We start from the raw sequence: 12,183 nt of genomic DNA on the forward strand, positions 1-12,183 counted from the left end.
ATAAATAGGAAATATTTTGCCTGAGGTTTACAGCAGATAAAACTATGTTCTTCTACTTTTTGTTTATGCCCATAGGAGTTATACCGCAGAACCCCACTGGCTCTGGTTTTAGAACATGGTGCTGTTCCCTGCAGCTTACACATGCAGAGTCTTGATCAGAAAATGAAGCAATACACTGCAGGAGTAGTGCTACTTTGTAATATCTTAGAAATGAAATAGATAAAACATTCCTTCAACTAGAACTGTGGTCTGGGTAAGACACTTGGCACACCCATTCTGTATTTTTATTCCTACTTTCATATCTAATGGAGTGTGCTTATCTAATTGGAATTTGAGTCTGGTGCTTATATTAATTAATTTAAAGAATTCCTGTATTTGAAATCAGCTTTGAAACTTTAAGGAAACAGAAGTGTATATAGTTAAGATGAACTCTGGTAATTAGTATGGATGGCAGATAAGCTGGTTTAATTAAATATAATCTAAACTTGATTTAAAGTGACGGCAAATCTGTGAAGCTGGCAGCTCCTAACAACGTCACACAGGCAAATTCCACCTTCCAGGCTGCTGCTGAGATGAACAGATTAACTAAATTACATTCTTCTAGCAGTGAAAATGAGACAGTAGTTGTGAGATGAGCTTGCTACACCTCTTAATGTTATTCTGATACTCAGAAATACAAATAATAGTTCACAATAAACTGTGGGAATGAACCTACATCTGAAAAAACATAAGAGAAAACTTAAACCCCCCCCAACCCTAAACTTGTCTCCAGTATTTAAACAAACCCAAACCCACGAGACAGTGACTTTCTGAGCACACATCTTCTATACAAGAGCCATCTCTTGCAGATGGCTGCCTCCTAAGCCATTCCATACCCAACTGTCCTGCACACCCCTGCACTTGGAACTGACAAAGAATGTCAGTCCACCCTCCTTCTCCTCGTGCTCCCGGGGTAATCCTGAGGACTGAAGTGAATGAGTCACATATCCATCTACATCCTTTCTCCTGTCCAATAAACACAACTGTTTGTGTGCAGTGTGATTTCTGAAGGCTTGTAGCTCAGTCAAATCACTGCCAGTTTTCATTAGAGTACGCCAAGGTGCTGCTTCTCAGCGTGAACTATTCCCATGCCAAAGTCTGACCTTCAAACACAAGCTGTTCTGCTATTAAAGTCACTTTTTTTAATAGAGCAAGTACATTTTTTTCACTTTTGTATTAGTAAACAGATGATGTGTATTTACAAACAGTTGCCAAACATTCATCTCTGGGATAAAATAAGTCATGGAACACAGCCCTGTTGAAGAAAATTTCAAAATGTATATGCAAGTGAAGAGTTAACATGGGCCTGATGGAAATTGCCTATTTTCAAGCACCAGATATTCCATCCTAAGACCAAATAGTTTATCTTCTTGCTCGTGCTGTACTGGTCTGAGTTCAGCCACAGGGATATGTATGGCTGTTTTGATGTATGTGGGTTGCAGTCACAGATGATTCTACTCAGTCAAGGCTTGATGCAGCAGAACAAGGAGATTGCTCAGCCCCATTCTCCTATCATGTGTTGCAAAGGAGGTGCCACCATGGGGACAGTGAACCCCACTCACCATGCTCAAAGGAGCAGCACATTCCAGTGGACAATCTGTTCATGGAAAAGTAACCTGTGAGTACTCATGCATGGTGCAAGGTCCTCAAGCAAAGGAAAATCCTAAGCAGGGAGGGTGTTTGCCCTGGCACTCTGACTGACAGAGGAACATGGCAATATCCAGCTTGAGAGAGCCAGCAGGAAAACTGCTGACTGACATAAGCTGAGGCAGGCAGCTGAACCTGGAAGAACCCAGGCAGAAAAAAAAAAAGGGGGAAAAAAAGGAAAAAAGCTGCTCCTGCAGCTGTTCAAGGCACCACAGAAAGGAATGTCATATGGGGTCACAGAGCTGTCTACAGGTGTCATCTCCAGGCAGTCATCCAAGAAAGAACAGCTCCTCCCAGTACACGCAGAAGAAACAATTTCTGTATCACCTCCTCCATTCTTGGTCTCTTGTGCTTTGCCGTGGGTCAGGACAGACACTTGCTGGAGGTTTTCACCTCATGTCTTTCAGCCCACTGCTCTGCTGCCATAGTTCACACCATTACATTTATTACCACATAATGCTGGAGTCTCTTGTGCAACTATGGAACCCTGGATGAGCAGTGAGTGAACTTCTGATCTAGTCCTGAATGCATGTCCACTGACACCCAGCTATATGCTTTCTCTAAGTTTTCTAAATGCTTAGATTAGATAGAAGGGTAGAACAGATTCCTACCATAGGATGTTTTTCAATGCATTGCAATATTAAAAAAATGTTGGTACTTTATAACCATTGTCTGTTAACTGCAGTTGAGAATTTCTGCAATTTAATTATCTAAGGTTAAAAATTACTTAGCAGCAGTGCCAAGTAAGAAGTGGCTGCCAAGCCTCTTAATGCTAGTACGTTCTTGACTCATATGAGTGCTCAAATGAATTATTCCTTTCAAACTGCCCTTTTCACTGATAATGCACAACAGCACTGGGTATTACCCATGCTACTACAAACTTCGAATACTAGGAGGTAACATGTCCCTAAATATTATGGAAAACTTGTCTCTGAAAATAATACCATAATAATAAATAATTTTCATTTCTATAGTGCCTTTTATCTCAGAGCATTTTGCAGTGAGTTTGAATCATGTAGCAGGCAAGAGAGAGGAAAAAAGACTTGAGCTCCTTACTACCCTTGTCTTCCTAGAAAATGAACTCCATAGACACTGATGTAATTTTTTTCCCTTGGAGTTTCTGTGAGGAGAGAGTATTAGAATAGGCATCCAGAGCTTCCCAAGATTAGGTAGACCAGGAATGGGAACAGGTTGATCTGAGTCAATTCTCCCAGTGTCCCTTCCCCATACAACAATGCCAACCTTGAAGTCTCTACTAGCTCTCTGGAAGGCAAATAAGAAACTGGACAGACTGAAGATCACTCATTAATTCAACTAAACCCCCCAAAATAACTAACCACCCAAATAAATCCTGATTAGCAAAACACTGCAACATTATGTGATGTAACACAGCTGCGTGTCCTCACTCCACCTGATGGCCACAGCTCTCAGGAGATGCGCACAATCTGTGTGACTCAACCTTCTCAGTTCTTAAAAAAACATAAATACAAGACTGGACTAAGCATTTCAGCCCAAAGGAATGTCTGCTTGTCATGAAAGTCAGAAGAAATAATGAAAAATAGCATTAAGATGGTAAGTAATTCTGAAATGTGTCTCTCAAGTGGGAAGAAATGACAGGATGTGATTACAAATTTGTGATCTACACCAGAACACTCAAACAAACACACTTTCAAAACAAAAGACCTAACTAGGCAGGATTCAAAATGTAGAGTGTAATTATAAGCCTAAAACTTCTAGTTGTAGCAATAACCTCTTCTTTTTTAGCCCCAATTCAAACAATACCTGATTTGAAATGAGACATGGTTTTGTCTGAAATGTTCCATGTTGTCAGTTCAGTAAGATGACAAATATAAGAACCAAATATACATTAATTGAACATATGAAGCATGTATTTTTTTAAATTACATTTTAAAAATTATAATGGCCAGATTTCACAGTGTCATTTTATAAAATACCCTGCATCTTGACTGGTAATATGCTTAACCAGTGCCACCTATTGGTTTAACAATAACACCCAAACAAATAAAAATAAAAAGGCTGGATAGTAAAATCAGAGGGGTCCAGACCCATGTGAAAATACATAATTTAGGGGAAATATCAGTATTAAACTGATAGAAGGGAAAAAGTGGTTCCTATATCCAAATATCAAAACTCAAATTTTCATTATTCACATGATTGTCTTCCCAATTTGAAACAAATGTTGGTTTCTAACAGTTCTATTTTGTGTGCAGCATGCTTAAATAAAACAAATTTGGAATTGGATGCAAAAGTTGGTGAAGTTAGTGGAAAGATCTGCCAATCCCAGCAGATTTTAAATGAAGTTCTACATTTGGCAAGTATTGAAAGCCTGTATCTTTTGATACCTTACTGACTTCCAGAGTCTGCATGAAATCTCTCAATCCATAAATAAATCAATCAACCAGCAAATAAACAGTACATACTCTTGTGTTGCTCTAGTGGTGATGACATGGATGAAAACTCCGAAGCAGAATTTTATCTCACAATGTGTCCTAATTAACTAACCTCACATCACCCCTTGGGAACAGAGCACCCTTATAGATAGATGTTCTTAAATAATACAAGAAGAGTTAGGTTGACCTGGAATCCTTCCCCAAGCCTGCACGTTCCCCCAGACCGCTGCTCGGGTGCAAGGGTGTCCTGGTGTCCCCTGACTGTGATTCGTGGCACACACAGGGATGCAAACGCGTCTGCACACAAATGCCACAAACAGCAGGAGCCTCAGCGACACCCCAGGCTGCAGGCAGAACCTCTGCAGGGGGAGAGCTTTTTGCACTCTGCAAACTGCGCACGAGGAAGAATTCAAAAATGTCTAATTCCTTCATTTAATAAAGCAAGTCAGGAAAAGCTCCTGAAAACATGACAATTTGCAAACCATTATTGTGGTACAATTAAATGATGTGACAGGAGAAACTGAAGACACAGCACAATTAGAAACACCAAAATTAAGTCTGATAATTATCTCTGCAGAACACCAAAGGTTATGAAAAATAAGCACTGGAAAACAACAAGGCCTGTTAGGACAAGAATTTGCTACTATGATCAAAATTAATGTGAAAGAAAAAATTCTTGTGAAATCTAAAGGAGGAGTTCTGAATGAGTTGTGGAAAAATGAATAACAGATGACAGAAATAAGGAACAGCGCACTACAAAAGTTATGTGCAAAAATCCCATTGATTCATTGAGAGGTGTCAACTCACACTTCAAAAAAATTATGGAATTTCCCAGAAAGCAGAAAAAAAGGCTTACAACGCTGGAAAAATGTATTTAACAATTAAGTGCACTGCAATAGCTTTGCTACTTTTTTTCTCTCCTCACTAAACCAAAGAGAAAAACATCACGGTGTGTTACTATGGCACCTAAGGTAATGAGGCTGTGGCAGTCAATAAAGCAAAAGGATGTCACAGACATTCTTCATCCTCACTGCAGATTCAAGTGCTGGAAGAGAATGAAGTAGTACGTTGTAGGCTTTGAGAAAGCATAAAGCACAGCAGAGCCCTAAGAAAACCGAAAACCACAAGAAAGCCAGTCTCATAAAAGCACACACTTATTTCACAGTACAGCCTGGTACAGGACCATTACACACACCTCATTCTGAAGAAATTCCAATAAACACTCCTATGTGACTTTGCATCTGGCAGCACTGCAAAACAATGGAAGAGCTTTGCAAGCACTGCTAGCTCCTCAGTAAAGTTGCCCTTCCTTTATCTAAGTTTTCTGCTTTAAGTGCACAAGTCATGGAGTTCCAATCCAACTTGCATTCTTCCTTAAATTTGGTACAATACAGCCACAATTTGGGTGACTACAAAACTGGAGAGGTCTGTTGGGCCAACTGGAAAAGCACGACTGAGAAATGTGTGGGCTTCAAGTGAAAGATGTGAAGGCTTTTATGCCAGCAGATGAAAAAGTCTCAAACCTGACACTTTTGGGTGTGCAGAAGCACCCACATAAGAATAAGAGTTGCTGCTTGCTATCAGTGCAGTAAGTTTGCATCAATACAGTAGGAGTTTTCTTTGCAATGGATTTTTTTCCTTGATGCTAAATGGAGAGGATTAAATAACATCACTGAACAGTCAGAACAGCTCGTGGCTGTTGTAGAAACTGTTATCAAAGATGAATAAATGAAATGACAACCCCAGCAAAGGAGAGCAGCTGCAAGAGGGCATTAAGCCCAGGACAACGGGACTACATGAGGGAGGGATGCCAGATACTCCACTATGGCTTGCCTGAAGAAGAGGATCTCAAGTGATTTTAAAGGACTACTTCACTTAGTGGCAGACAATTTCAACCTAGCTATTAACACCCACTTACAGGCCCTGCAGTACAACCATTTTTAAATTGAGAATTCCAAGTAGGGCCTGCACTGAAACTTATTGAACATGGCCAAATAATTTACAAAGCTGGCTCGTTTTGATGGATTATGTAATGTCTGAGAGGCAAACAGTGACTGACATGTAAAGGAAGAGTGATTTATCAGACCTTGCTCTCCTTACCCTTCCAATTCTAATGATTCATCTAAGCATTATTTTTAGTGAAGATTACATAATCCAGTCGAAAAGGCCATTTTTAATAAATTCCAAAATGTACCTGTTTTTATCAGTCAATCATTCTTCTGATGCCTTGATTTTCCTAGCTATTGCTTTCTTGCTCTAGGTTTTATTAGTTTCTTTTGCTTGCCAACCACATTTTGATGATTATATGTAAAAGTAACCGTAAATTTGCAGTTTAACAATCTTGAGAAGTTAGCAATTGAAAAAGGACAACACGATTTAGTCACTTTGAGAAGCAGATGCAGCTGAAACAAGTAAGTTTAATTTCTCACAAATACATTATACAAGTATGATACAGAAAATAATATTTAAGAAAACTTCCAAATGGTGTACCAATTTGCTTAATCAGTGACTGAACTACAGAATGTTTCCCAGATTAGCACTTTAGAATTACTTTAACCATCCTTACCTCCCCTGATTGTAATACCCAATGAGTTATAATTACCTTTAAAGGAGGATAAAGACCTGTGCTGCTGTGGTCTAGTGGCAGTGTAGAACCCGGCTGAAAGGGTGGACTTGACTTTATTTCTATTTCTTGCACTGCCAGACAGTATCAGTCTTTCTCAGTGCTTGCAAAGGTATTGTCCCTTGGCCACAGAATAGAGAAAAATTAATCTTTTATCTGCCACACCTACACACACTTAAAGGCAACTGAATCTATAACTGGAGATTTTGTTTGAAACTATTTTGAATTTACATAATGACTGTGAGGAGCTGACTGTGGCATTAACATTGGAACAATAAACCAGCAGTGGAATTGCTTAATAGAATTATATAATATTATACATGGCTGATTATAGAAAGTGTAAAATAGAACATTTTTAATTAAAACAGGTAGAGTGTAAAGAGATTATTTGCATTTTAATCTCCGTTTTCTAAAAAAAAAAAGTAGGAATAAATGATGAACTGTATTTTCTACATGTCTTCTGTTCTCTTTTGAAAAGTATCCTTAACACATTAACTGACATTAAACAAATCAGACCAACAAATCTCCATGTAAATAAGAGAAATCCTGTAAATGAGTCTCCCAGTCATAAATAAACCACCAAAGCAAAAGCTGTAACATGAGCTGTAACATTACAGACACTTCATAAATACCTCATTTTCAAAAAAGCTTTACCTGAAACAAGCAGACCACTGCAGGAGTTTATTGATTTGTATTTGTCTTTTGTACAGATGCTCAGACATGGTAAAAGGATGAGGAGAGAAAATCTGGATTTGAGAAATTTGTGAATAACTACATACACCAGTTACTGAAAGTTATTGAAACTCATTCTAAATAAGGAAGTTTTCAGTAATTTTTTTTAACTTTTGGTAATTTTAGTGACTAATGAGCTTACTTTGTGCCTGTATGTTGCTCGTAAGCACAACCACAGTGCTATCGAAGACACACCAATGCAGCATGCTCTGAAGTCTGCCTTCCTGGGTGATTTCTTAATTGGAGACAGTTCATGAAGAGTGAGGTGATCTGCCAGGAATGGCACAGGTCCGTTCGCTCCTGCTTCAGACACGAGGACAGATCTGAAAGCCTCAAGAGGTCCCTTGTAGCCCCTGTAGTCTGTGATTTGCACAACAAGAAATGACTAATGAAATATCTGAGTAAGGTCCCTGGGACCTCTGTTACAGCCACACACCCCTGCTTTAGGTGGCACATCACGGAACTCAATGGCACTAACTCTGCTCATCACAGATGGCTCAGTTCTTTATAACCCCATGTCAAAAATTACTTGCATTTCAAAGTAAATCATGATCCAAATTTTGCTAGCGTTGTGATGTACCAAATTAGGGATCACACAAACAGAAATGCTTCAGTAATGTGTTTCAAGAGCACTGTATAATTCTTCATCACTTTTAAATGTAATACAATACATATATAGATAAAACAAGACCATTATCAGATAATATGATTCTATAATTTTCCTAGTATTTTCTAGCAACCACTCCTAGAAAGATCAACACTTACTGTTCACTGATATCTGAGCTATCAAAAATATTATAGAGTGAAAAATACAAATTTTCTTCAGAACTTACTACTTTGTCTTGCCAGAAGAGTACAGGCTGTGAATCTAGCCACCAGGACTGTTATCAAGGATGAAAACATTTTTCTTTTGATCTCCTTTTCTAGAATTTGTGGGGCTTTTATTACACAGCAGTAGGTATGTAAAAATAAAAATATTAACTCCTGAATTTCAAAAAACCACTTATACGGTGGTCATACAAGATTTATGTTTAATTATGACAGTAAAGCGAGATCCTCTAGATGTATCATGCTGGCATAATTAGGTGTGGAAAATTCTTGATAATAAAGTAACGCTTAGATTAGAGACCTGCATAACACTTCTTTGGATCAGACTTCATACCTTATGCTCCTTAGATTGCTGAATGCTGTCATTTCCTTATTTATCTCTTATTATAGTTCCATTTTAATAACTCTGTAGGAATAAGGACATTTGGATACCTAGGCCTTCACAGCTAACCTCTCTTTCTATATATAGATAGACAAAAATGGATCACTACAATCATGGTTTTGGATAAAGTTACTCTTTTAGGAAGATCTGCTTCTAGGTACCCTTTCTCCACAGATACTCTCTGTTTGCTGTTTGAGATCTCTTCCTTGGGTGAATGCACCCAGTCTTGTTCATAAAAAAATTCCTACTAAACTTAGCAGGACTAGGCATTTTACTGGGCAATAATCCGTCTCAAGATTTGGGAAGGTTGTTACAAGTACCAAGACTATTGACTAATTAGTGAAGCAACTAGACAAATTCATGGAAGCAAAGGATCTCACAGGTTATTAAGCACAAAGACATCACCATAATTTTGTCCCTGTCATGATTTACTATTCTTTCATCATGCATCTGAAATTTCCAGGGTCAGAGATGAGTATTGGGTTCCCCTGGTCTAAATCACTAAGCCTGACCTTACTGCATTTGCTTCTCATTTATCTTGTGTGTAACAGCTGATTTGCATAACTCTTTAACTATGGATAACTCCTCTCATCTAAAAATATTTAACCCACATGGTTACTCATTGGTTCTCAATAATTTAGAGGTAATCTTAATCTAGTATTTTAAACTTAACTTAAACTCTCAAACTAAAGCTGTCCAGATAGGTCTCTTAGTCATTAATTCTCTTTTCATCTTAATGTTTTGTAAAACTTTACTAGTTAGAGACTAAATAAGAATTTCACAAATAACATTGCTATGTATCATGCATATACTATAATGACTATCTCAACACCTGTTTCAGTTTGGAGATTCATAAAGCCCAGATGAGACTGTGAAGGTACTCAATTTCTAGGAGGGTGAAATGGGCTCTATTAATAAATATTTTCAAGGGTTTAATCATACCACAGAGGAGAGTTACTGTACTGAAGAATGCAGCTCTGCCACCCCAGGAAATGTTAGGAGCAGGCTGAACAAGAGTATTTGACGGGCTCTGACTGTTTAGCTATTTGATCAGTCCCAATGATTGATACATACAACAGCATGACCCTGGATTAAATTCAGTGTGGAAGTCCTGCCATTTTCTAGTCTTTCCGGTTTCTGCCAGGAAGTGTATTTTGAACACTCTGATAAATCTAGTCTCTAAAGGCAACTTTTTTCTCTAGATGCATATTCTGCACAAGAATGACAGTAGCTGCTCAGGCCTAAGGTCTGTCCAGCCCAGTGTCCCATCTCCAAGAGGGCAGTAACAGGTGGTGATAGAGGGAGCTAAAGACAGATGGAGCCATTTAATTATGGTGAGGTGGCTTACAAAAGTTACACTTGGCACATGTCCTCCTTACCCAGGACAGCACCATGCACATGGCATGCTGCACTGATTGGGCCTTCATACTATTACCTCTGCTACACTGCTTGTTTTTCAGCTACCTGTGATTTAGCCCTACTCTCCTTCTGACTACAGATTTTCTAAGTAAAAACTTCTCTCTGATACAAACCCTATATTAATAAGACTAGTGTCAGGCCTTATTTTAGAGGAGCACTGACACAACCATTATTAAATTGTGTTCTCTAATTCTATCTATTATTATCCTTCTTTAATTAAAATTCCACTAAGGGGCTAAAGCAGTTTTCTTGAACAGTGCTGCCTATATTTCTTTGTAATCCATGCACATGACTATTTATGATATTCTATTTATATCTACCACCTTCAATATATTAAAACCTGAAATTACTGTAGGTAGATACTACTCATGTATTATTACTGCAGCCTGAAAGGATATCGCACCGCAAAACACCACTTCAGCTGCTAACTTCAAAGAAATTTCGTTTTAGATTAAAAAATTACCACTTCGGCACTGCCCCCATGTCTTGAGTTAGAAGTTTAGTAATTCCTTTAAGTTTTCTTTTTGTGACATATATTTTAAAATTGTCCAAACAAAACTTGATGTCTAATGTAGGTTTTTCTCTCGCGTGTTCACAAATCTGTGGACACATGCCCACACAGTCATTGTATGCAAGTTTCCTAAGAGGAATTATTTTGGTGCATAAGCTCAGAGATAGGATGCCAAGTTATGCAGTTATATACCTCTTGTACTACACTGCTCTTATGTGATTACACAAATCCCACTACAGAATACACGTGGCCTCCTTGAAACACAGCCCTGGAAATCCTCTTCAGCTTGCTGCCCAGCAGACTTGCCCGGCAGAGAGGTCATCCCACTGCCCTTGAGCAGGCAGAAAAGAAGCTCACTTCTCTTGACTGGGGAAAGCTCTGGGATGCAGCCTGCTTGGTGCCGCCTCTCATTTAAAGGTCTCATACCTTGCTGAGGGAGCAATTCCCAATAAGGACCTGATTCAACACCACTGCTACTCATCATCTAATACACTGTTTGAGAAATTAATATCACATTAAATTCTCCCTCACTGTACTTAGAAACTGTGTCAAGGGTCCAGAAGCTCACCTCCATCACTGAAAGAAAGCCACTGCCCCTAAGAATGACGCACAGTCTAGCATGCAAATACATCTGAAGAAATAAAGCAATATCTGCCAAGTTGGAAAGAAAAAAAAAATTGTAGGTAGGTTCTGCTTTGTTTTAATATTTCTTCAACGCTATGAAAAGCAGTGATACTCCTCTGTAAAGCCTTCACTTTTACAACAGCATTCAACAGAATCTAGACAGCTCTTCAGTATTGCTAGAAATACAACCATGAGTGATACCCTTTGAACATACTCAGTTCTCACAAGAGAACTGAGCACTAGCAGCAAGTTTGAATATAGTCCATGACAGTGTGATTTGAGTGTCACACATCCGTTTATACCATCCTATGCAGTTTAGAGTATTTTACATAATTTAGGTACGTGTGCATATGTGAGTACAGACAACTCTAGATACATAAAATTACAATTTTAATATTTTTAATATTAAAAATAATGGACATGTGGTCAAAAAATTTAAGTAGATAGTGACCAGGAGTTTCAGGTAACTGCTTATTTCTAAATAGCAAGAAGAAGCCACAAACCCAACAAGTTACATAGCTTGCTCTTTTACTAAAATACCCCCACCCAACACCTCATGGTTATAGTACTGTTGCCAAATGCACATCCTACCTTGTGAGTCATGAATGAAAATTTTGTGGAAAATTAAACAAAAGTTCTCAGTGTTTCCATTTGCATATTTAGTAGATTTAGAGGAAATCCTTAGCCCAGTCCACAGGCTACATAAGAAGAAAACCCACACGAAGAACAGGAGGACATGAAGAGCAGTTCTTTTCATACAGATTGTCAGCTTATTACAGTTTTTCAGGTTTATCTGTGTGACAGAATAACAGCAACAAAGGCTTGAGGATCTACTTAGCAAAAAGCCATCTTGTACTGGCTCGTGCTGCCTTGCAAAAAAAGTTTAAGTCTACATAAAACTTGGTCATACAGTCTCAAGGAAAGTCAGATCTTGCTTTTTGCTCAATCACCCCAACAATGGAGGTGT

The 12,183-nt window shown here is 38.4% G+C and overlaps 1 protein-coding gene across 1 annotated transcript in view; it reads right to left on the reverse strand.

Moving 5' to 3' along the window:
• Nucleotides 1-7,743, reverse strand: part of NWD2 (NACHT and WD repeat domain containing 2) — a 40,752-nt gene extending 33,009 nt beyond the window's left edge. The window contains exon 1 of the mRNA XM_039699077.1: nt 7,595-7,743. Coding sequence (XP_039555011.1) covers nt 7,595-7,658 — 64 coding nt within the window. The 5' untranslated portion in view covers nt 7,659-7,743. The remainder of the gene's footprint in view (nt 1-7,594) is intronic.
• Nucleotides 7,744-12,183: the final 4,440 nt, after the last annotated feature.

The sequence above is a fragment of the Passer montanus genome, unplaced genomic scaffold (assembly GCF_014805655.1).
Source record: "Passer montanus isolate IOZ18808 unplaced genomic scaffold, ASM1480565v1 scaffold13, whole genome shotgun sequence".
NCBI classification, from domain to species: Eukaryota; Metazoa; Chordata; class Aves; order Passeriformes; family Passeridae; genus Passer; species Passer montanus.